This window comes from Seriola aureovittata, chromosome 18 (genome assembly GCF_021018895.1).
Source record: "Seriola aureovittata isolate HTS-2021-v1 ecotype China chromosome 18, ASM2101889v1, whole genome shotgun sequence".
NCBI lineage: Eukaryota > Metazoa > Chordata > Actinopteri > Carangiformes > Carangidae > Seriola > Seriola aureovittata.
In genome coordinates, this window is record NC_079381.1 from 11,309,918 (window position 1) to 11,337,150 (window position 27,233).

Below are 27,233 nucleotides of genomic sequence, written 5' to 3' on the forward strand. Positions count from 1 at the left end.
TTGGAAGGATTTTCACACCATTTTATTAGCAACAATGTGTCTGTTAGTTATACATTAGAAACAAGGACAGAAACATTTCTGCTGTACTGTACTGAGTCTGAAAAACCAGCTGGATCATAAAATAAAGCAAGTAATTCAAATACTTTAAGTTAAAAGCAACACTGCATTTGAATATACACTTGTAATAATAATAATAATAATAATGATAATAATAATAATAATATATTTCTCTCATAATTCTTTATGGCACTAAATTTCCTGTGCAACTGTCACATAGTTTCAGTTTCAAAAATAAGGAAAGCATAGCATTGAGAACTATTTCTAGTGTATTTGCAGGAAAGCACATGTCACAAGAGGAAAAACGTAAAACAAAGTCAGTTACTGTTTCACCCTTTGGGAAAATAAATGAGCATGATGTCTGATAAAATCAACAGAGAGACAGAAAAAGAGAGAGAGAGCGAGAGAGAGAGAGAGCGAGAGAGAGAAAGAGAGAAAGAGAGAGGGGCACAACAGCATTTACCATCCATTTTGAGGGGAAGGGGGAGGGAGGGGCGTTGTCCAAGAAAGGACAATCCAATCAGATTCAAACTCCTCACACAGCCACCAGTAAATAATTTCATTCATCAAATGTGTGTCCTGTGTCCATAAAACTCAGCCGCTGCTTCCTCCAGTCGGAATATCAGCCCTGCAGCCAGGCCGCTCAGCCAAGCGCAGGAAAATAAAAACAATCCCGAGAAAGGAGTTCTCCGAGTACCTCAGAGCAAGAGCAAATATTCCCAAGTCCAACGAGTCAGAGAAGAGAGAGCGACTGCGGTGTATGCCATGGCCTGTTAAATATTTATAGATGTGTCTCTAAAGGTGAATTAATCTTTAGCCCATGAATCCATATATCAGCAAATCAGAGACAACACAAGGAACGCAGTGAAGAGTCCACAAACTGAAACCCTAAGTGAAGAACTATAACAAAGATCACATTTGTTAAAAGTTAAAAGTGCTGCCGTAAAAACCTTTTGCCTCTGACAGCCACCTACAGCTCGAGCCTGTGTAATAGCATTAAATCAGTAAAATAAACATTTACAACATTGTAGCAAACCCAATTTGAGTTTGTCATATCAATGTTTGGGTCATTCTTTGCATTGACATGAATTTAGGGTAAAGTGGCGCATGGAAACTTTACCTTGACAATTCACCCTTTAAGATGTTTAAAATGTTATTGCAACCCACCACTGGGTTCAGTATACTTAGGGGTAACAGATTGTGTTCAATTGTATGGAATAAGAATTCTAGTACAACATTCAATCAAGTTATACACACACGCACACATGCATGCAAGCACGCTCACACATATGCACACAAATGCAAAAACCCAGCCCCCTTTGGCACCTACTCCACCCTGCCTGCAAGAACACAGAGGTCCCTCTCTGCTTAAGTGTAGAATACTGTATTTACACTTTGTGTTGTCAGCAGGCGCTCAGAGAAACCAGCCTTTCGTCAAAATGGAGACCTCTAGGAAAGCATGTGGAAAACGAGCAGGGATTTTTACGTCTTCTGTAAGCCCTTTATGTCTTAAAATATTATGGCCTAAGTTAAGTCTATCTAAAATGTCTGTGGGTGGCAGCTAAAACATGACATCCCCGTTCGTTCTCTAGTCTTTCCACTGGTGGTGAGTGACATTTTATAATCTCTATAATCTGTGGATGGAGGAACAGACAGATCATCCCATCATAGGAGAAGGAAACACTGGACGTCTCCTAATCATATTTTGTTTGTAGCAGCTATGGCAGAGAGAAAATCCCTGCCGATTATGTCATTTGGACATGGCGGGAATCTGTCTGTCTTTCAGGCCATTGGTAGAAGAGTCCAGGGGAAGAAGGGCTACACAAATTTTATCAAATCTTAAAACAAATTCCATTCTTTTGTTAAAAAAAGAACTATTCACAACAAGTTCATGTTATTGATAATTTAACATTTTTTAAATACTTTTAATTCTATATTCGCCCAAGTGTAAGGTCCTGGACCTGAGCATAGTACCTTTGAAAATGCTGTCCTGAGAGCCATCTGAGTCCTCCATTCTGCAAGAGGTGACCAGAAAAATGAGACCAGACTACATCAAACAATACTAGACTGGACTAAAGTGGTCAAGATGACATAAACAAAGTCTGACTCAAGCACAGTCCAGTCTAGGCCTTTCCAATCCATTTAAACAGAAACTTACACCAAGTTCCAACCTCACCCAGCTAAACATCAGTGCTGATGCTACAGCTGCGTGTGAACATGTCCCTCATGGTGACCGACCGGGCAAGGTTTGGTTTGCGATAGTTTGAAATATTCACAGGCACTGGCAGGTCCAGATCCTGCTGCTGGACACTGCGGTAGCTGATCCGGTCACCTCCGTTCCTCAACCCATCTGGTTGGTGGTGGATCTGTGGCTGAGGGGGCTGGAGGTAGAAAGGCAGCTCATAATGTGTACAGGATGGACAGAAGGTCTGTGAACGTGTCAGTTTCCTGGCTAGCGGAGGGGTGGAGAAAAGGGCGGGGCCATTTGGGATGGAGGAGGCGGCGGCCGTCGCCGCCACAATGTTGTGATTGGAGTGGACCGGTGGGAGGCGGGACGTAACGGCAAAGTCTGACTCCTCCTCCTCCGACTCGGACTCTTCCTTCTTACAGCAATAATACTGTTGGTGGGAGAGGGATGAGATAAAACACATATAGGCTACATTAATGAATGTGCACATTTGTCAACAATGTCACATTGCCACAATTGTCTATGGTTTGCACACTATACACAGAAAACACTTTTCAGGGAAGTAATGTCTGTTACATTATAACCCCATCTTTACCCATCTCTCCATCAGGTGTTTTCCAACTCATCTGACCTTACATGTTCATATGTGTCACCTTATTGAAGATGCAAATCCTCAACAATCACAGTTTATGCAGACGTTTCAGCTGAGAATTTGTGGTTGCTATTTCTGATCAGCAAAATGTAGCTTTCAAATTCATTTCTGGCATTCCGCCAACTTATATGACGCCATAATTTGTGGATCATGTTTGATTTTACTGTTAAATATAAGAATCTCAAGAACTGTAATCAGCTCTAAGTGAAACAGACCATATATAATTTCCCCTCCAGCAAAGTTACCTTAGTTTTCAGTTGATCTTGGTAATTGGATTGCATTTATATTGACACTTTTATACAAAGCGCTTTACAATTTGCCTTTCATTCAAATCATTCAGTATTCACTGATACACCATGGAAACCAAGGTACCATGAATACACCTGAGCCTAACCATCAGCATCATTCAAGGACACTTCAACAGGAGGACTGAATCACCAGCTCTGCGATTAGTCGCATCTGAGCCACAGCTCTTTAAAATAAAGATCACATTTTTAAATGCCTCAGACCGTGTTCAGAGTTTCTGAATCCTTCTGTGTCAGATCTTACTTTTGCATTACTCTTACAGCCAGATTTGTAAATCATTATATACAGTGCACACATTATATCATAGACCAATCTTGTTGTAATCTTCTTCTTTTAAACACCATTAAGCCATATTTTTGACATTAATGTTAAACCAAATGACTCCTTGCAACTATTTCTGGTACCCTTGACCCCACTGAGAATCAAAACCCCAGTCTGCAGCATTCAGTCACTTTCGGCCAATTGATTGATTTGATTTCAAACTTCCCCTCACCCCTTTCCACCGGATATAAACAGGTTTGGAGAATGCAGAAGTGCAGAAACACCACAGCCATTAGATAGAATGAGAGTCTTGTTCACTATACCTTTCAGAACCTGTTTTTGAGTTAGCAGCAATAGTAACACCCTAATAACACCATTATGTCCCATTAATTCAGTTGGGTTGAATAAAATATACTAGTAAATGATGTTATGTTTCCTATGATATACGTTTGACTATTTGGAGCAAAGCTTTTTAGAAATACTCTAAGGAGATTTTTACACTATGGGCAGAAATTTGGACTTCTTTGATCAAATTATTATTATGTTCCCTCAAGGAAAAATATGTATTTTTCATGTCCCTAGACTAACAGAAACTGATGCAATTCCTAGCAGTTGGCTGGTGAGACCTGAATTTAGTGTAGATAAAACCTAAAGTAATAACAGTGTTTAATGATTGAGAACTACTTGATAACAAGAGTAAGCTGCTCCCACACATTTTTCTGTACCTTGATACCCAGTGTTAAAACGGATTTATTTTTGTCTACAGTTCACATCTAACTCAGTCCCACAGATGTGAAAATGCATTTTAGTATTTAAAACATGTGTGATGGCAGCAGAGTTCCAGTCTATTTTAGCTCTGTTGCTGAAAGCCTCTGGCCCTGAGACAAGGGCAGTGGTGGAGTTGGTGCAGATACTCAGTTGCTTTGTCTGAGTGGTTGGAAAGCATTGTGATTTGTAGGGTTCACTTTCGGGGCTTTTAGATTGTTGCAATTACAGCTTGTACAGCTGCACATGACAAAGCAGATTTGGGGTAGAGGTTAAAGCAAAAGATTGACCTTTTGAGAAATTACATAATTCTTTTGATGACGAATTATTCGAGATTGATTGCTTTGTAAAAAAGTACCAAAATTCACCTACCAACACCTTACAACAGCTTGATGTAAGGGAGGTGATGTGCTGCCAGACAACCAGGAACTTACAGGTCACATAATCATCCATAAAACAGAGCATTGTGGTTTTAACACTAATTAGTGAGCTTTAAAGGTGCTGATAGGTGGATTTAGTCACCATTTTACAGAGCCAAGTTAACCGTCTTTTGTTTTGTTTTTTTGCTAAGCTAAGGTAGCCATAAATTTAACTGACAGCTCCTATTTGAGGGTGGTATCAATCTTCTCATCTAACGCTCCAGCAGAGAGTGAATAAGCATCATATTTGCCAAAAATGTCCAAACGCTCCATTAATAAATTTACAAAAATGTAATAGGTGTAGGTTGAGCTGTCACTCAGTCTGTTGCACATTCTGTGTGCCAAAAAGACTGTTAATGCTCCACTGCTGTCAAAGCAGCAGAGGGGATTAGTCCAGTGTAACATACAGTATATCATGTAAAATAGAAACAAATCCACATGTTGGAACAGAAATCTGCAAACTGCAGTAATGCTCCCCAGTGGTGTTATTAGTGTGATGTTTCAACCTAACAGGAGTTTGTCAAGCAAAAAAAACAGGGCACTTCTTCTCGCCCGATTCTGTTTTCATTTTATTCTGACACAATACAGAGCACCTGGCTAAGACCAGTTATCTGTAAAATAATAAAGATGAGCACAACACAATGGGAGTTCCTCAAGTCTGTAACACAGCTAATGTGAGATGAGGATCAAAGAGAGGATTAGCTAAACTATAAGAATTTGTAGAGAAGACCGGCTTCAGACTGGAGACACACTGAGGCAGATGTGCTGATGAAAGCTGAGTGCTAACGCATGTTCGATTTTTGCTCTCTGGCGTGAAATGACAAATATTGGAACTTTCATTGAGTATTTGTATTTATTTTATTCCTCACACTGCTGTAGTAGTTTTGGACATTTTCTATTCTATCAGCTGTAGAACAGATGATTCACTTGATGTTCCAGTTGTCATCTATCCCTAATTTGATGGCCAGTGAGTCCTGAAGACCAGGAACAACAACTGCTGTCATAGAGTGAGTTTTTGCTTCATTGCCATAAATGTACATTTTAGCCACACCTTGGCTCGATGGATGGCAATGCCCATTATTTGGATGGTCGGCCCACCACTGTGTACCAAACTGAAATACCTCAACAACTACTGGAATGATGACCATGAAACTGGGTTCAGACATTCATGTTGCCCCCAGAATGATTTGTAATAACTTTGGTGATCCCCTGACTTTTCGTCTACCGTCATCATCAGGTCAAAAATTCAATTAGTTCAATAACTTGATATATGATCAAAGCTAGCTAGCATCATCCTTGTGTGCATCTTATCATGCTGATGCAGAAATGACTGTACTTGTTGAAGTATGGATAGCATCATGTGGATATTTATAAAGCACTAAATGTTTTGGTTTGCAGCCAAATGCACATGAACGGTGCCCATATTAACTTTGACATTTCACCTACAAGTGGCACCGTAGCAATGTGATTGATTTAAATGGCCATAACTCAATGGTTAGGAGTATGGCTTAAAATCCACCCTTGTGCAAAGCCCTAACACTCTTGAAAGGGCTTTATAAGTCCTCCAAAAACCACTACAGCCCAATCAGCATGACTGTCTATCACTGAATGTGGATGTGATTCTGAATACAGCTGCAAAAAAAAAAAAATTCTATTAAGATAACAGATTTAGAGGATTGTGCAACCTTGGCAGTTGCACAGAAACAGAAAGATGCTCTACCGAGAAATTTCAATGTTTGGTTTAAAGAAAGATTTTATCATCCTTTGTAACTGAGAGTCACAAACACAGTTTCACAGATTTAAAAAGCGACTATACAGCCATTTAACACAATGCTATGACCATCAACAAACAGCTTACCTGCAGCTCTGAAAACGTAAAGAGAAAACCAATGAATGTAACAGAGTCTGAATGCAGCATGGGGCCTCACCTGCAGCCTACAGTAGCACAGTACTGCGATGATAAGGAGTAATATAACTGTAGCTAGAATTCCACCAGTGATGACCACTGTCCCGGCTGTCATTCGAATGGCTCTCCATCAACACCCTGCAGAGAGCAAGAAGAGGGAAGGATGACAGGACAGGGACAGAGAGAGAGAGAGAGATAGAGAGAAAGAGTGGAAAAGAGCAGAGGATGGTAGGGAGTGAGTGAAGGGAGAAATGAAGAAGGAGAAAGCATACAATTCATCAGTACAGTGGCTTCATTAAGTAGATTATAACTGTGTGTCATCTCAGTGGTGCTTATTGAATTATCCAGCAGTTAGGAGACACGTAATTGAATCATCCCACAAATGCTGTTCATAGTAAAGACGGGATCTCAGACTGGGACACAGGAAGAAAAAAAAAAAAGAAGTGTGAGAAATCAGCGTTCAATGGCAGAAAGATGAGATGCAGAACTGACAGGGGAGCTAAGAGGTAAATGGATGGTGGGAGTGAGGGGAGCTGAAGGGAGAGACCAGGCGGTAGAAACGAAGACGGAATGAGCAGTGAACTGACGTGGAGCGAACAGGAGAAAAAGGACGTCAAGATGAACTGAGCATGTCATTTGATGAATGGATATGACATGGAGAGACAAAATGATGGAGGGGATGGAGACGGTGGTGTGACACAGATGTGAAACATAAACAGAGGGTACATGGAAATGGAGAGGAGTGGATGAGAGAAAGAGGAGATAAAATTGAGATGACAACAAAGGAAAACAGGGTTATCGGATGACTAAAAAGATAAGTATATCTTAACAGAACGAGAAAGGGAAGAAAGAGAACCAATTTTCCTGATATTTAGATTTGGGATATATTCATGCAAAGCATACGGGTGAATGACAGGTCAAAGTAGATATTTTTATGCACGCCCCCAGGATTCACAAATGTCTAATCTGTGAGGATTTTGTTCATGCTCTCTTCTTAGAATCTACTAAAAAAATATCATAAGTCTATGGTAAAAAAGCTCTGAATTAATGTAGCTGAGCCTGTTTGGTGTCACAGCTGAGGTTTTGATTTATGTTTCACTATGTACCTCTGATTTCAAACATAATACAGAACTGCATACAATAGAACAAAGTACACCAATACACTGAATGGAGAGTCCATGGGCAGATGTATAACAGGTACTGGAGAAATCCTTGGTCAGTGGTTATACATTTGTACCTGATGCATCAGCTGTCAGGAACACAGCCAATATGTGGTCAATGTATTGATGTATCAACTCAGTGAATGTTTGGGGTCACTCTTGAAAGGGTTTTTCAAAGTCACAATGAAACAGCATTTTGAGAGTATTGCTTCCTTAATCAGATTAATCTCCTGATGAAACAGGGATCATTTAAAAGTCTAGACCAAGGGGATCTCAGGTGAAGGAGAGAAAAACAAACGATCTTCTGAGATAAGATGCATGCTGTGATTCAACGATGAGCACAAAGAAAGGTTCAATAGACACAGAAAGGTATAAGGTACAAGGCACAGCAGACACAGAGAAAGATTATTATGCAGTATTCAGCTGGAAACAGATAAGTGGACAGCTGTGGGTGACCTGTGAGGTCTGACCTTAAATCAGAGGTCACAGCAAAGACAAATGGAGATGGTGACCCTGAGCTTTAAGTTAATTTTCATCGAGCTCAGCTGAATCACATGTGCAGATCTACGTTTAGTGTTATCTATATCTATTTTGTTTCCGTGTGATTGTGCTCTTTCTTTTTGTTATCTGCTTATGTGCAAAGCAATGTATGTTTCATTTGCATTCATTTATCCTAGGTAGTGTAATGTAGCTGTGGGTTTAGCATGCTTCCCTGAGCCACTGCCTTCTTATCAGTCATAATGTATATGAGAAACAATTTCCTCAATCAGGGTAGCTGATATTTGTTATAAATTGAACACTGGGAAATTTGCGGCAGACAGTGGTTTCACATGTCAGATAAAAGAGTGGGGGTGAAAGCTGCAGGCCACTACAAGAACATTTTCAGCAGTATGACTGACTTGAGGCTGAACTGACCTCATTCTCAGTTTAGTAGATCAATGCTTTCCTTTAATTACCTCTTTTCAGTCTCTACAGCAGCTGGATTACCATAAGATGCCCTGAGCCTAGACGCTTTAAATATTCATTTTGCTCTTGCGAGTAATGTACATTAATCACAAAACATTTGTCGTTCAAATTGTCAAAAGTAAGTCCTTAATTTCTTATAAAGCAGGAAAGTGCCAGTGTGTTTCCATCGATAACTCCGCGAACTCTTTCCTGTTCACTTAAAGAATAACATCAGTTAAAGAGGAGCACCACCATATAGTAAATCCTGTATACACACACACACACACACACACACACACACACACACATATATATATATATATATAATATATATATATATATATATATATAAGGACGGAAAATTGTGATTTCTTACAATATTTTGATGGTAAAAGATGTTTTTTCCCCGATCCAATAACCCAACACAGTTTGTCTTGTTGGGCTCTCTTACTGTGGTAATTGGCATATCTCACTATTGTAAAAGAACTATATTTGGTTCTTTATCTTTGCACAAGTGTCACCACACAATGATTTGAAAAAAAGCACAAAACATCCTTATATATTTGGGAAAAACCCTGCAGATATTGTACAGATGTGGATACAGATCTTCAGACCTTCATTACATCCACAATCTGGAAGTGTCATAGGACAACGCAATCACACTGCATTGTGGATAATTGCCTGAAACCAAAAATAGGCCAGCAGGCTTGTTGCTAAGCTATGACTCAATGGTGCAAGCCATTATCAGCACCAAGCACACAGCAGTATAGGCTTGTGTTGTCAAGATCTAACTCAACTGTGACATGGACACACCCTAAAATAGAACTGCTGAAAAAAAGCCATCACACAAAATATGGAGCATTCTGTTGTAAATGTCATCTTACTTCCTGCTATAGCATTCACAGTGGCGTTCCAATTCCACACCTGATGTGAATAATTCTCTCCAGCATCATCCATCAGCCTTCTCACATGCACTTCACTGTAAGCCAGTGTGTAGTATTCACCAAAATACTGACAGCTCTGACCTTCTCACCCTGGAAAACCCCTAAACCATGTTGAATTCCTTTATGGGTAACTTGTCTAAACCATGTTAGCTTTCCTGGTGATATGCCTCTCCAGAGATGCTCTATACAGTTAGAATGGATCAGACCGTCTCTATAGTAGCCATCTGCCCTGTCTACAAACACAAGGCAGCTTCTCTACCCTCAAGCTGTAATACAGCTGGACTCTAATCCAATCTGCAGGCCACACAGTCCACCAACCAAATCAATATAAAGGAACAACAAGAACAGAGCGTTTTGGCCTTAAAGGGTTCGAGTTACACTGACGAGGGAAATGTGGGTGACTTTGAGACATTTGGTGTCAGGAAAAGAGCAAATCGAGGAGTAGAGTCTGAAATCTGAAGTACTTCATGCAGGTGAAGCTGAGAGTCATTGACGTAATGCACTGCAGGCCTCTAATCAAGTCTTTGCTTAGTTAGTTAGAACTTTATCAAATATTAATAAGCTGTCTATTGATAATGGTGGGCCTAAAGCTGCAATAAATAATAAATCAAATAAAAAATTATCAGTGGATCAAATGACTAAGTGCTATGTGAAAGAGTTCACCAGTACCGACAGAGAAACATCACCCTCACTAAATCTGCAGTTCCCTTCAGCTCTATGGAGAGTTTCAGCTTCAGTTTTATGGGCCACAGCTTCACTGTTTTGGTTCACTCTCGCCGTTCTTATCAGCGTTGTTCCCAACAGCAGCAGGCAGCTGTTTTCAGAAAAAGCTTTGAAAAAAACCCACTGTGCACCACCTTCCCAGCACCAAACAGCTGGTGAACACAGTGGAACATTAAGCCACTAAAGAGCCAGCTATTTTTCTGAAGTTGCTAGAGACTGAAATAGGGCTAGAAAGGAGAGTGAATATTGGTAACACTACTCCATATGCTGGATGTGTAAATATGCAGCTATTTATTAACAAGGTTTTATAAGGTCATAATATGTAAATGTTGTGTTTACAGCTCGTTCCAGTGCCCAAAGTCATCAAAAAAATCAATAATTGCTATTTTCAAAATACAAAAAAATAATAAAATGTATGAACAATTACTTATTAGTTTTTAAAGCACAATTCAACAGCACAATGAAAATATGAGTCAAGTTAAGTCACACACAAATATTATGAACTATATATAAGTCCATATAAGTATACAAGCAATCAAGCAAGAAAAAGAGAAGCTTTATTTCAGAAATTGAACTACTGGATAAAAGATGGATTTTGAGTGGAGGGGACCTTTAAAGAAAAAAAAAAAAGAAACGTGAGAGCTGTATAGTAGAAGAGCCTAGGAATATAAGCAATAACATGACACCAGGTGGATAATGTCTCAAGTGCTGCACCATTAACCTTGGCTGTAGATTTAGAAGACAGATATAAAACAATGCAGTCTGCTCATAACAATACTCCATTCAAACCAACTTTTAAGAATAATCTTTTTGTGCAGCTGCTGAAGCAGCAAGAATTATTAATTTCACTGAATATGGCAGTATAACATTTGGGTTGTGACCAAAAAGCCAGAAGGCTGGGCAAAGTGGAATATGTTTATCAAGCAGATCTACTAATGTTTCAACAACAATGAACCCAGAGAGACTTCACGGTTACACAATCCCAAAAGATATTCATGAAGGTTCCTAGTTCAGTTTCATTTATAGTTCCTAGTTCCTAGTGGGAACACCTACTGTATCATAAAGAGCAGTAAGTCTCAGTCCAAAACAGTGTTCCAGTATAAAGTAACTCTATGTGCAAACTTAAAATCAATCAGTTGACGAGCAAGGTTCTTCAGTTGTTATACTGGCAGAAGAGTCCCATTGTAATGCAGTATGGTGATATGTCTGTGTATTACTATTGCAAAAAACAAAAAACAAACACAAAACTACTCAAAGACTCATTTTCACACCTGGCACTAAAATGTGTCTCGTATCCAGATTGCATGTGGAAATGATTTTAACCTGATTACATTTACACCAATCGAGATCCGATCACTCTGTGCAGCTCACGTCATGTCCTCCTCTCATTTGCGCGGGTCCACCGTTCACACTGTTCTCCACCATTTGCTTAGCTATTGGTTCATAAATTGCTTGGTTGCAACACGAGTAGTTTCGCTTGTATGCTTTCGTCAGTCAAAATTGAAAGCAGAAACTTAGTCTTGTCTTCACTCCATCCATGAGTGTCTTGAATAACACCCATAGCTGAGGACTGAGGAGAGGACTGCTTCGTGTGTTTACTGGCTAATGGCTGCTAGCTGCCTAGCTGCTACCTCACCGGTTTGGAACAGTCGTGCGAGCGATTACGTTTTTCTCTAGTTGTCTGTTGTTGTTGAGGTGGTCAGGCCGATCAGATCACCATCTGTCCTCAATGCATCTGTCATGTGGTCAAGCACTATCCGACTGCAATCCGATCACCCAAAACATTTCAATGCCAGGAGTAAATGTTGTAAAAATCTTGACAAGCTTACAAAAACTATAATGTACACAACCAATTGCACAGGAAATTACTCATGTGTACACACACGGTGTCTTAACCATCCTCACATACAGTGCACATACACACACACAGACATGTACATGCAGCATTAGTCATTGTGCAGGGTAGGCAGGCGGTGTGTCTCTCCTGGGGCTCCCTTAATCAGATCAGTGTGTGAGGGATGTGTTGCAGCAAGACGACGAAGAGTGTTAATTATTTAACCACACACACACACGCGCGTGCACGCACACACACGCGCGCACACACACGCGCGCACACACACACACGCACTCACACACACACACACACGCAACTCCATTGTGAAATAGTACTGGAGAAAGGCAAACTTGTCTGCTCAGCTCCTTTTGCTGGTATTCGTCCACAGAAATGACAAGTGGGTTAGGGGCGAAAGAAGAACAGCAACGGGCACACGCACACACACAAACACACACAAGCACTCACATGCAATATTTTTAGTACTAGCTAACATGCTCAGACAGTGGGCTTTGGAATAAATTGCCACGCTGCGATGAAACATGGCAGGGATCACAGCAGAGGTCTTGCTAGGAATAATGGCTGTTGACAGGCTTTCAGTTCAGTGGGGGAGAAGTACACAGTAGGTGGTGGATTCGAGTCATACACAAGAGACAATTACGTGCCCTGAGAACAATGGGATGAGCTTTATTACAACTGTAGCCGTCAAAGAGTGATTTCACCACACACACACACACACACACACACAACCACAACCACACACACACACACACACACACACACACACACACACACACACACACGCGTTTGGAGCCATATACAAAGACACAGTGAACACACACATATGGTTCTCGAAGGAGAAGAGACAAGCCAAACTGTCCTAAAAAATCTCTTTGGAGAAGAAAAGCTCCAATCTGATAATACAAAGGACACAATAACCAATGCTTCATCAGGTGTTTTGTCCTCCATTAGTCTTTGTCTACGCTCTAATAAACTCTGCAATCAGTGAATATTCAACTAGTCTTTGCCAAAATAATTAACACCTTACATAACTTCCACCTACAGCGTGTATCATTTTATCAAAAGGAAATTAAAATTAATTCGGATCTCCATTATGCAACATTAATCACATCTACCATCACTTACTAAATACTGATGAGTTATAGTGTATATGCATCAGGAAGATAATGAAGCGTCACTGTGATCCACATCATGCACTTCATTATTTTTTCTTTGGAGCACAACCATGTCCCGCTGAGACATGTTTGTGATACAGCATGTATGGCTCTCACGGAATAGTTCAACATTTTGGGGAATTAACTTTCTTGCTGAGAGCGAGATTAGACGATCGATGCCACGCTCACGTCTAATGCACAGCCGGACATTTCACAGAGACTGCGCGCCAGGACTAGGCAGCTGTGTAGAGGTTTAAACTTTCAACTCTCTCTAGCTCATTAGTTACACAACAATTTGTATCACTTTTCATTTGAACATTAAGTGCAACACCGTGAATGTTTTCCTGGAGATATTGTCTGAAAATATGTGTCATTATCTCCATATGTAAGTGATATCATGTTTCATCCCTTCTCTTTGGTGGCAAGGTTTTTCACTCGGCCTTCACGTGATGAAAATGATAAATTCATGAAAATGAGGAAATCTTCCCAAACCCACCTTTTCCACACTAACAGATTGAAAAATACACATTATTGTAGATAAACATACAAATTCCTCCCCAGGCCTTGTCACAACGTTATCCTGTGTGGCTGCTCTGACCCTGACTGTGGCATCATTTGATTCTCCTTCTGAGGCCTCTGGCTCGCCCTGTTCCAGCATAAAATTTCACTACACGCAAAAAATATCCTTTGCTGCTTTTTCTTTGTGTCTCTGCACCCACCTCCAAGAATAATGGCAACACACAGCTCGCCTCAGGCAAAGCTCTCCAACCTCATCCCCTGGACTGAAAGGCAATGACCAACTTAGCTCCTCACACAACTCTGACCTTGAATCGGTTACCAGGGAAATCCTAAAGACTGTCAGGAGAGAGAGAGCGCGGGAGGGCGGGTGAAGAAAAGATAAACTGGTTTTAGCCATGACTGGAACCAGGAATAGGTTTTATCCGTCTCATGTGCCCTCACATTGCTTAGGCAACGTTTCTCTAATTAGTGCTCCTCCGTGAACAATATATCATAAAAATGGCTCTTGGCTAGTATGAATATAGCACCATGAGGACATTTGAAAAAAAACTTAACGGTGACCTGGGGGTCTTCTTTTAATTATACAGCTCACTAAATGTCTCTCATCCATCTGAATGACCTTGCGTAGTTGTTCTTCCAGTTCATATTGCATGCTGATGTAAGAAGCACCGCTGTAACTTTAAACATGTTTTACAGGAACTGGAAACAGAAAAGTTTGATAACTTTTTTTTTTTTTTTTTGGATTGTACTGTATTTAGAGAGATTTTCATTTGAGTTCCAATCCATTTTTAGCAATATTTGGGAATGTTGTGGTACTGCAATGTTGTCAGATTTTTGCAAATTAAACCTTTTAAAAGGATCATCGTCATCTGCATTATTTTTCAAAAATGCCACCATGGATTTCATCTCAGTTTTTGGATAAAATCACTATGATTAATGAAGAATATTCATACAGTGAAAATGGATGGTGTTTTGCTACATTGGAATCAATGTTGAAAACTACAAACTTCTCATTTGCTACACACCACACATCAAGAAGTACCGTTTTACAACCTCTGATGAACATAAACTGCCATTTTAATTTTGCTTCTTTGATACTCTGCAAGTTCAGTTCCATCAAAACCATAAACCATCTCCTTTAATCCGCTATCCTATCCCTGGTAACTGTAAATCAAATATATGATGGATGAACATTAGCATTAGCATGCACAATCAATGTGGAGCAAGCAGTCAGCTCTGATATTTGTATTGATATGCAACAGATCATGGATCGTTAGTGATTGTAAGTGGTGTAGCTCCTGGAAAAAAACACATTATGCAGGTGACTGTATAAGTCAGAGCAGTGCTCGAGTAAAGGCTCTCATCGTGTCAGTGTACAAGAAGCGGTGGCGTGTGTCACGTCCAAATAATGGAAAAAGCCACAGTTTCCTGTTTCTTTCCATTATGAACTGTAGATGAAAAAAATAAATAAAGGAAAATGATCTTTCACTTTCAAATCATCTCAAAATAATTGCATATAATCACATTTTGTCAGACTACTACTGCACTTCCTGCTCCTCCTTTCTGCCATGCCATGCTCTACCCTCTGCTGTGCAAATAATACCACTAGTCTGTGCGTGACAGGCTATAATCTTGGCACCAGTAAGAGCTGAGGCTGGCTCAGAGATATTACTCTTCTTTGAACTTCACAGTTGATGGAGTGAAGAGCAGTTCTTAGCCATGAAACTGAGTGATGCAAGTGGTAAAAAGGTGTCCCCAGTGCGCTTCAACTCTTGTCATGAAAATATGTGGACTTAAAGGGCAAGTTCAGGCTTTTTAAGAGAGTTAGTGTATTGCCTTATTCTTTACGTTAGGCCCTAAGTAATAAGCAAATTTCATCACTTTATTTCACGGAGCACATAGATTGGTTTTAGACACTTAAAGGAGCAAAAGAAGTTTTACGGGAATCTGTATATAAAAGCTAACCCCTGACAGACAGAGCAGAGAACAAGTTATCGAAAAAAGTAAAAAAAATAAATAAATAAATAAAAACTGAAAAAGGCTGCAGCTGTTGGAATCTGAGAGAGTATTACCTCTTAGGTCTGTCTAATGTATATAGTATCTCACTGACTCGCCTCTGCCACTGATTCAACATGCTCAATCAGCCACTGATGAGGCATGACTAGTGCCAGCAGTGCTGAACACACAGAGGCACAAGGATAGCTCAGAGGCGCCGGATGGATGGATCAATGTCGGCTTGGTTTGACAAGCAGCAATTGCAGCCAGCACATCCAATGAAAACATGTTTACCTGAGAATATAGACAGAATGTTGTATTTGTGTGCACATCTCTCTCCTCAATATACAAGCCATAGTTGAGGCAAGTGCACATATTCATTTGCGTCTGTGTGTGAGTGCATGATTGTAATTTCTTTTTTTTAACGTGAACAGAGGGCAATGTTTGATGATGCAGAGCAAATTATTTATTCCAATGTGTCCCCCCCCACACACACACACACACACACTCAGTGACACACACCTCAAGCAAATTCATTGTAATAACATAAGCAGGAGATACCGTTTCTGCTTAGTGCTGCATAAATACAGCAGACAAGAGCAGAGCTACAACTCGATAGAGTCTCGGGGCCCCGCAGAAATAAACTGCTGTTTATGACAGAGCATCAGTCTGTTGAGAGATATTTATGCAAACTCTCTATGCACTGTTCCCTCTGTGTTCTTTCATACTGAATAATAACAATAACGATAATGAAAGCAACAAACCGAATCTCAGCACATTTCGCCTCACCTTCAGCAATGCATAATCTCTGTGTGTTTGTGTGTGAGTAGCTGTGTCTGTTCTGACTCTGAACGGCATAAACCTATCCAATAACACTGGATGCTGCCTGGAACTGGTTCACTCCTTGGTTTATAAGTTCAGTGTCTGTCACGTCTGCTCCTGAGAAATCGCAGCGACAGAGGAGACAGTTTGTTGTGACACTTGGAACTCCGCGAGGACCTCCTGGTGTGAAAAACGTTAGCCATGCAAACACACCAAGCAAGCAGATAATACTGGGCTGAGTCTCCCCTTATGACAGGTTAATACATTATTGCAAAATAATCAAAAGTATAATCGTATGTAAGGACGGACACACACACACACAGACACACACACACACACACACACACACACACACACACAGACACACACACACACACACACACACACACACACACAGACACACACACACACACACACACACACACACAGACAGACAACCCTTCCCTCTGGCTACATGGTCTGTTCAGGATAATACACTGCCCTCAAATAAATTTAATTCCTTTTCCTCTTCCTGAATTAGATAAGACACCATTAAATTACATTTGCTCCTTGACACTTGACAATGAGATCTTTCCAATTTTAGACTTTTTCCTTCTCTCCCCAAGCAACAGCATGGTGTATATAATTTTAGCCCTGGTTTGGGGACTGGTTAGTTTAGTTAGCGTAGCACAAGCATCTGCTTGTGTCGCAGATAAGCTGCCAACAGGCCAACAGACACATATGATGTCTCATTTGGCAGCTTTGACAGATGTAATGTGGGAAACCCAACAACCCAACAATGTTACATACGTATGCCAGAATGATCCTCTGTGATCACATCTGGATCTGCTTGGCTTTTTTTTTGCACTAAATGTCACTGGTTGCATGATTTTGTATCAAACATCTCTGCGGTCCTTCAGAGTCCTTAATTCACTTTCAAACCCGGATTCAGCACTCCGAGTTTAGAGTCAGTCAACTCAGAAAAGCAACAACCCACAGGAGGCGGATTCACAGTTCACAGGTAATGTTAGCCTTCATATCCTATCTTGTTTGCTGCTGTGTGTGAAAACCTCCTGCTGTGAACAGCTGTCATGCGTGGTCACCCCCAGCGTGCGATCGGCTGTCGACTTGTCAGACAAAAAATGTGGGCCCATAAAACCAGTATTTATGCATGAGAATATCAATTTTCTGGCATTGCTGTACTTTGATTTGAAGTTTAGAGCAACTCCTACGATTCTTGATGGATAGACGACCTGATGGATATGGCAACAGTTCAGCTATACAGAAGCATTTCCATGGTTCTCTTTTCTCTAAAAGTCAGTTCTTTTAAATCAGAGAAAAAAGTGGCTGCAGCTGTGTCCGCCTGTGTGTGAGAGAGGAGAGACGGATGAAAGAGAAGTGTTATTTATTTTATTTTTTTTGCAGACTGTGTGAATGTAGAGGTCTGAGCTCTTATTAAGTCAAGGACACGTAACCTGATCAGTCATAACATCCTCATACTGGATAATGGATATTTCATTTGATATTTAATCTAGATGTATCCATTAAAATGCACCATATAGTTCCTCAGAGATAAGTACTTACAGTTTGCAAAGACACACACACAGGCAAACACACACAGACACACACACAGGTGCACACACACAGGCGCACAAACACAGGCGCACGCACACACACACACACACACACACACACACACACACACACACACACACACACACACACACACACACACACACACACACACACACACACACACACACACACACACACACATATGGCCAGAAGCCACAGTAAATGTAGTGAAACAAGAGGTGGTGTAGTGAAGGTCAAGTCGTATTATGGTATCATAACCTGGTTATCACAGCGCTCACTGCTACTTAACCCCAGCTGCTGTGGTTGATGCGCACATCTGACAAAGCATATGGTTTGTGAAGAGAAGAGAAGAGAAGAGAAGAGAAGAGAAGAGAAGAGAAAAGAAGAGAAAAGAAGAGAAGAGACGAGGGCACAGGAGTCCCTTGGCAGCAGTTTTCTGTTTGTTAGCATAACAAGACTTAACTAGAATCGGGTATTTGCAATATAAGCTAAATTCCCTCGCAGTTGCCTGTGTGTGTGTGTGCGTGTGTGTGTGCGTGTGTGTGTGCGTGTGTGTGTGTGTGTGTGTGTGCGTATACATATTTGTGTTTTCCTCTTTGTTGCAAAAAGCGTCCTGTATGAGCACCTGTGCTGCTCTGCTGCTCTCCTTCATCTTTTCATATCTTCATCCATATTCTTGGCACACTGCCAGTCATGTCGCTCATTTTTTTTCTTTTTTTTGTCATCTCTCGCTCTCTTTTTGTTTTCAGCTCCACCTGCTCTCTTGCTGTCTCTTTCCATGTGGCCCGTCTCTGTCTGTTTAGCCTCTCCTTCCATTTGCTTTGCTGTCTTTGTCTGCCTCTCTGCTCTCCACCACTCGCACTCCCTGTGTCTGTTCAGCTGATGTACACCGCCTTAGGGAGCGTAGGCAGGCCTCTGTTTTAAACATCACTTTGAGCAGCAGTGCCACTCACTAGCAAAGACAGTGACACAGAGATGGATAGATCCCGCTGTGTGTCACTTTGCATATTCAAAGCAAGAGTTTCTCAAGCAAACGTGCTATTTACAAGAAGTTACTCAGCTCAGAAGAGTCTGAGGAGAGTCGGAAGTTACTACGTATCTGAGGCACTGATGAAATAATCACACGGCTGTGGCATACAGCAAACGGCACTGTGGGAGATGATATCCACTGATGATACACAACAAAATAGTAACAAAATATAATAAATGCATTCTTAGAAAGTTCTTCAGTTCTTTTTTCCCTCAACTTGGACAGAACCAAATCTAGGGTTATTCTCCCTCTGACCATTTCTGTCTCTATCCCCTAACCTGCTCTCGTGCCCAGTGTTAGCACTATGTCAGTTACACCAGATGGAGGGCATGAAGCTCAGTCAGTGTGTGTAGATGACCTGCTCCAAGCAGGTGTGCAGCAGAAGGCACATACTGTAATGCAGCCATCGTTGACAGAGCTGAGCTCCATACCTTGCACCTTCACCTAAATAGGGCCCTTAATGTTAAACTTGTATTGCACTAAACACTTTGGCCCTGATCTCCTGTCTGCTGCCCATTCAAATTCACAGATTTGAATAATAGGTCAGCGTGCCCCCCAGATGATTCATCGCTATCAAAGTCACCATCACTGTTTCCAGAAGAATATGAAATAAAAAGCTGCAAAAATAAATAATCAGAATTTGGATGCTGTCCAAGCCGTGGCGATCATTACCCACAGCAGAGCGACTGAACTCACATGAAAAACAACAGCATTTGTTGTTTTTTTCAAATGCCTAAAAAGACAAAGACCACTAGTAGCTAAGCAAATTATTATGTGCAATGTCAAAGCGTAACTAAAGGCCCGTACGCTTCAACAGAAGTGCTTGTCAGATGGTCGAACAGCATCTGAAATCCCTTTCCAACACTGGATTGGAGGGGGCTGCATCCAACAGTTTCTATAACTTTCCGAAACCAGCGGTCTGACATTTAGACCCACTTGTGACTGCTGAGGTCTGAACCTCTCTCTTAAGCTCTCTTTTTTTCAATCTTACAGCAAGTATTTCTGTCACTTTTTTCTCTTTTTTTTGTGCAACACTTTGAAAGACTTCCGGGAGAGAAAACGTGTGCCCATATTGGAATGATAACCGCATCAACCTTCTTCTCTGTATGACAGTAGGCTTTTCACTCCACTTTATAACAATTATAAGCACTTTTTGTTTCCTGATGTGCTCGCATGACACTTTGCATGAAATTTTTTTTTTTTTTTTTTTTTGGCAAACCTTGGCCCTTACTCTCAGAAAAAGGAGGTGAGGGCGAATGGAATTGTTTGACTTCAGTATGGGAGACTACTGTTCCCCTCCGCTTTCTACCTAGTAGATATTTTTGCTTAAACTTAACAAAGCTTTAAACACATGTGAATCAGTAAAAAAAAAAAATTCATCACCAGTCATCTGGTTTTGGAAGGCACTGAGAAACAATGACGACCTGCTGACGGAGGGGTCAGTTCAGAAAATATATGCTCATATGTGTTGTTTTAGAGCAAAAATAATCAAATGTTTTCATAACATTTCAATAACATTAAAAATAAGGGTGTTTTTGGACTTTCTGTGCAGCAGTTAGTATTGCCAATTAGTAAACTTGCTTGAGATGTGAAATCCTGCCCAGTGAACATCTCAGTGCTTTTATGATTGTCACAGTTAAATTGTGTGTTTGCAGTTGCAGAGACTGTTTTGAAAAATCATCCTTGATGGTGATGTGTTCATGAGCCTGTGCTTAGGCAGAAAAGTCTGCACACCTTTGATAAACATCTACATAATGCCGAAAAAAGGATTTATCTTGAGAAATCAGACTGCGTTATGTACATGCCTTTATCTCAGAATATGTCTTCGTCTTATCTGACACACACACACATACACACACACAGGTACGCACATGTAACGTGTACCTGTGTGTGACATACAGAAAGAATGTACTGCTCACATCCCTTGAATGTGGCGTCATTACAGGAAAAATGTCCTTGTTAGACAAATTTTATGAGTCCATGAGCATATAGTGAGTGACATGAAGAGAGAGTCAGAGAAAGAAAGAGATGCTGAAACGTCAGATGCAGGATATTTCCAATATTGCGCTTGACGGTTAACTGTTTGCATTTGCCTTGAAAGGTCAAAAGGTTCATGCAGGAGCAACAGCAGACATATGGTGGCAGTTTGGAGAACAAGAAAGGAAGTGGGTAGGCTGGGGAGATGACCAAGGTGGAAAGAAATAGCATGAAGGAGATTAGCGGTAGTCGGCAGGGGAAGAAAAGCAGAGGGCAAGAGAAGACATGGAAGGAAGGGAAAGGAAAATGTAGAAATAAGTGACAAACAGAGGAAGAAGAAGAGGCAGCAGAGGGCACCTTTGAGAGGTTGGATGTATATATGTCTTTTATGAAATGTGGAGATAATTGAAGGTAATGTGTTAAAAGCTCAATGCTGATGGTTGCTTGGTTGTTTGTGCTAATGGTCAGTGCTCAAGAGGCAGTGTGTGTAAAAGTACAAACAGGTCTTCAGTTACCATGGTGACCGGGCTATTACAGACTGACATTTTACCATTGCCTTTTCTGTTGTTTGAGTGGGTGGTTTATGCTTATAAGTTCTGGTCTGATTGTACTTGAGCAAACTTTTCCCAGCTCACTCACTGTATGCTAATCTCTAAGCTGATAAAACTGAGGCTCAGTGCAGTCAGGCAGAATTGCAGAGATGCATAATAAGATTAGACAAATCGCAAAAGAGTGGAATTTATGAATGAGAATCTCACATCTCAAGCGCGCACGCTTGCTCTTGTTCGCAGAGTACGTCACGACCTTGCTGAGCTATCGTGTTCTTAAATTCTTTTTGCTTCATCACTTTCCAAAAGGACCATGTTGACGTTTGCAACTTTTCAGGCTCAGATTTGTCGATCCTACACTGAGCATGTAGGCTTTGAAAAAAAAGCTTTGGACCATAAAGTTTGTAATGTAAAAGCCCCTAAGCATCTTTGAAATAGGTTACACTCACAGACGTAATTTGTATGTTTAGTCTCAGCTATATGCCATCTGCCTTTATATTTAGTGTGTGATATATGCAGCATGCTGCAGGCTGTAGACAGGCATGTTAGCTGTGCAAAGCTTAAAGGAAAATTATACATTTTCACAACATAGGTTTTATCTTCATAGCCTCAGCTATCCTTCCTACTGATTTATAATATTTTAACCAGTTCAGATCTGGGGAGATAGCAACAAAAGAGTCCAATAGGACAAATAGCAGTGATTAGGTCATAAGGAGATCCTCAGTTTTTATTTAGAAGTTAAAACGGGTAAATCCTGTTATTCTTTACAGAACTACTTCTCAGAACTACTTGCTCTTCCCTATTTAACCCGGTATGTTAGCATTGTGTGTACTTACATGTTTTATTTAACTTAATTAACTTGAGGTTTGTTTACAACCTGTCTGGTGATCTGACTGCTCATTTTGCCACGTTCAGGCGTTGTCCACAGAATTGGAAAATCAAACAAAACACCCCTTAATTCCAACTTGGGTGTGTTCATGCATTATCCCAAGGTGGTTAGCATTAACCTTGTGGTCACACCAAATAAACAGCCTAAACTAGCTACTTCTGTCGTCTTAGCAGTTTGTTACCAAATATAAGTCCTGTGAAATTAGCTGAATCGATTGTATTAGTGATAATACTGAATTTCATTTTGATGCGACTGCTAGCCATTCTGCCAATTACAATTACAATCTACAATCTACAATTACAAGTCGGAAGCTTCACGCGGATGCTAGTAATTACGGTTTGAACGCTATGACATGAATGCAGCATAATTGTGAAGTGAGTCTAGTGATGTAATTCTGCCTTCAAATCACAGCAATTAAGTTGTTGAGTAAAACTGTTAATAACTGCAGGAATGAAGGCCAAAACTACTGAAAATGACCTTTACTGAGAGAAAAAAAACTGAATTTTACTTTAATTACACAGAAAATGAAGGCTTCTCTTTACCATATAACTAATACAATTATCGACACTATTCATACCATATGTGAATGAAAATTCATTCAGGAAGGACACATAGAGAGGAACAGCAGCTTTTCTTCTGTTGCTGTTTCTCCTCAGCCTCTTCCTGTTCTCCTCCCCCGCCTCCCTCGCCTCCCCTCTACTTCTTGGAATGAGCTTCAGTTTTTTACAATCACTCACTGGGATGAGGCCAGCTGACCAAACGACTTGCGTGCACGTGTGTGCTGGTCATATTGTTGTCTGTGCATGAGCGTGATGTGTGAGCATGTCAGGGTGTAGATGTGAGGGGAGAGGAGAGCGTGGTGCCGAGGGGGAGGGGAGGAGAGACGGGTGGAGGAAGGGAGGAACGGGTGGTGACTGTTTAACATGATCACTGAGCAGCCATATTCCCTTCCCCCAGTCTCAATCCATCCACTCCACCTCTCCTCTCTCCTCTTTATCCCGACCACAGCGGATTTATCATAATTTACCCTCCCAATAGTGCATTTTAAAGGTAATTAAGCTGATAGGTGAGTACACTTTCAATGCCCCGAAAAAAAAAGAGAAGTGGATATGCTGCCTCTGTAATTGTATTCACTCTTGACTATTCTACCAGTGTTTAAACCATCCTCCTCCTCTCCTCCATCCCTCTCTCCCTGTTTTATATGCGTTCCTCTCTCCACACCTTTCTCCATCTTTTTTCATCACCCATCTGTCTTTGAGATTTGCTTTTCCATCCTACTCATCTGCTTGTCCTTCAACTCCCTCTCTCTCCTCCTCTTCTCTCTCCTACTGTAATGACTTGAGAGGCTGGTAGAGCAGCAGCAGCAGCAGCAGCAGCAGTTAGCAGACAAGTAACACACAGTCACTCATAGTCACGCTGCGAGGGGGACTTGAGTGTGTGTTTGTGTGTGTGTGTGTGTGTGCATGCAGGAGTATGACTGATCTCCCAGGGGGCCAAGGTTGTTACAAGGGTCACTGAGGAAGTCGCCATGGGAACACAAGCTCCTCCTTGTCTTTCATTGTTGTAGGCCCTCACAGTGTGTGTGTTTGTGTGAGTGTGTATTTATTTTCTAGACAGACCACAACACGAATTTAGTCGCTGTTGTCATTCCCTGTCCTATCTTTAGGTCTGTCTTAGACTAGGTTTTATGATATGATATGATAACAGCACTGACATCATAATTGAATTCACTGTAGCTCAATGAACAGCATATACAGCAGAGGACTCCTAGGTATCAATCTAAGTACAGTCAGTCCTCTTCCCCTGTGGCAAATTGAAGGAAAAACCTTGATTAAGCTTCTTAGAATAGCGCTGGGCCTTTCTGTCACTCAGCTGGAGGGATGAACACCATCCTTCCAAAAGATATTCCCTCACTTGGTGTTTTGAGAATGACTGCGGAGAGATCCAAAATATGCCACAGGTGTGTAGTTAGGTTGAGATACAATGACTATACAGTCAGTGACCTTTCATGCCCTGAATATTTGTCCCTCATCATTTAATCTGTATTTTTTCCTCCCAAATTTGTTGCCCATCTGTACATGGTGACAATGATTTGGGGGATGTGGTAAGATTTTATTTCAAACTTCTATGTGCACGAGGCGAGACATTTACATATGAGAATCAAAACGCCAAATCACTGTGACAAACACAGTAGAGCTGAATGATTACTCCTTCTTGGGTAGTTTAAGCTTACAATAGAGCCTTAGCTGAGGCTGAAATTTGGACTGTCAAACAGCACAATGTAGTTTTGATATGCTAACAGGTAGGGATGCTGTATTACTTTGATACTTTCAAAACACTTATTTTCCAGGCTGGGCAGTGGGGAATAGTGCATCTAGTAGCAAACATTCAGGTTTTGCCAACACTTTTAGGTTCACTCCTCCACTATACCAAAAATGCTATAAAGAAGGGAGGTTTATAACATAACTATTCCCAGTCATTTTTATGACAATGTAATCTTCCTGGCTACACTTTTGGGTTCATTTTTCAGCTAGTTAGCTATTACTTCATCCACCAGTGTTTCCAAAACACCCAGCAGAGGCGAGGGTTGGCATCCTGCGCGTTCCTTGCCTTAAATATTTTTGCCATTTAAACCGCATTCAGTGGAATGTTTTTCATATTCCACGGCCTTAATGCCGCCCGAGATGCATTTCCACCCTGCCTAAAAATATCTGGAGTGAATCGTTTGGATGTGACCATGGCTAACAGTTGGTGACAGTAGCTGTGGCTCACAAGCCATGCTGTTTTGCCAGCATGTGGCAAGCCGGCCAGCCAGCAAGTCTGTCATACAAAAGAACTGAACCTCTCCCTCACCTTTGCCCATCTCTTCCTCATCTATCCTTCTGCCTGTTTCTAAAATTCAGCCTGCCCATCCACTACTGTATTTTGACCATGTTTTAGTTAAGGCTTCTGGAGACACACTCTGTTACATGTATGAATGTTGGGTATATGGACTATCATCAATTATACATATTCTGGGTGAAATAGGGGGAAGAAAAGCAGATTCCTCCTGCCATGATACAAGTGTGGATCTGTCCATGGTGCTGAAATCAGAAAATGTCTATGTATCTATGTATCTATGTATCTATGTATCTATCTATCTATCTATCTAATGTATCATATCTGTTTTCTAACAAGCAGCCAACTTCTCAATTCTAACGCTCGCCACAGCATGACTTGACAAGCAGACGCATCTATTTTGCTGCCATTAAAACCAATAGCCTATAGCCTCCGTTTAATAAAAAATAAAACATAATGATGAGTAAATGGAGAAGTACGCCGACCTTATTTTTATAAGGGTGAGGAATGATTACCTTCAGAGATAAGAGGAATTCGCCGGGTCACATCTAAGGTAGTGGTGGCTCCTCGGAGCTCAGGTCCCGACCTCTGCTGGTTTTGGCTGGTGTCGACCTCAGTCACTGAATAATGACACCAACGACAATGAAAAGTCCCCAGTGTCGGTAAAGTAATCAGCAGAAGGCAGGGGTGCGCGCTACATGGAAGTAGAGAGAATGGGCTCAAAATAATAAACTCCCCAGAGCCTGATCCTCTTTAGTTGTTAACTAACAAGAAAAAGAATGAAAAGAAAAACAGCACATGCGTCCTTTTGCAAAAATGTCCACGTTGATATTTTTTTGTTTCTGGACTACTTTTCCCAACACATTCTTGTCATCCGCGTGCAAAACATTTTCTGTCCAATTCCAGACTCGCAGAAAGAGAAAAAAAAAATACTCCAAATGAGGCTCCAGCAACAATAATGATAAGGAACACTAATAATAATGGTGATATCTCTGGAAGATGTGTTTGGAGCAGACAGCCAGCCGCACACACACACACAGTTCCATCCACCGCTTGTCTGGAGTTGTTTGAACAGTAGAGACTGGTTAACCAACACTGCCCGCAAAATAAAACACTCCTACGCAAACATCATCATCATCATCATCATCACCATCATCATCATCAGCCTCGGCAGCGTGTGTGTTGGACGAGGAGGAGGAGGAGGAGGAAGAGGAGGAGGAGGAGACGGGATGATAGAAAATCTCGACATCTCCATTTCAACAACCAGTTTTCCCACCGTCCGAGGAGGTCGAGGTCAGATGTTTGTTTGCAGTTGCTGGTCCTGGTCCTGGTTCCGCGGCCAATCTACGATGGGGATTTTTTTTTTCCTGCACGCTTCCTTTTTCTATTCTCTCTATCAGCCTACTTAATCTATCTCCTCCCTCTCCTGCATCCTCCTCTCATTGCATCCCATGTTTGGCGGAAAGCAAGCTGGTCAGTCGTTCTGTCGGGCTACAAAGTGTCTCCAGCTGGCAAGCCCCACACCCCCCACAAAATAAAGGCTACCACAGGCTATATTTGATGCACGGATGTTGGACCTCTGTATAATTGCTGGTTCCTGCAGAGAGACGTCCGGCTCTGCGCGGAGACGAGTCAAATGCGCTTTAAATCCAGAGGTGGCTCTTAGTGCCTGCAGACCCAGTGAGTAAATGCAGCCTGGAGCGTGCAG

At 41.2% G+C, this 27,233-nt stretch overlaps 1 protein-coding gene across 1 annotated transcript; it reads right to left on the reverse strand.

Annotated features, from left to right (window-relative positions):
* On the reverse strand, positions 1 to 27,217 carry fam163ba (family with sequence similarity 163 member B, genome duplicate a). The gene is made up of 3 exons (XM_056404295.1): positions 26,041 to 27,217; positions 6,577 to 6,692; positions 1 to 2,675 (listed from the first exon to the last, which is right to left on the reverse strand). Exons 2-3 carry the CDS (start codon positions 6,667 to 6,669, stop codon positions 2,238 to 2,240), a joined length of 531 nt encoding a protein of 176 aa, XP_056260270.1. The 5' UTR covers positions 6,670 to 6,692; positions 26,041 to 27,217; the 3' UTR covers positions 1 to 2,237.
* Positions 27,218 to 27,233: the final 16 nt, after the last annotated feature.

Excerpts from the sequence above, each read along its gene's own strand:
- fam163ba (XM_056404295.1), bottom strand. The coding sequence starts at position 6,669 with ATGACAGCCGGGACAGTGGTCATCACTGGTGGAATTCTAGCTACAGTT. Across the intron at positions 2,676-6,576 it reads TGTGCTACTGTAGGCTGCAG|TATTATTGCTGTAAGAAGGA; the intron begins GTGAGGCCCCAT and ends TCCCACCAACAG.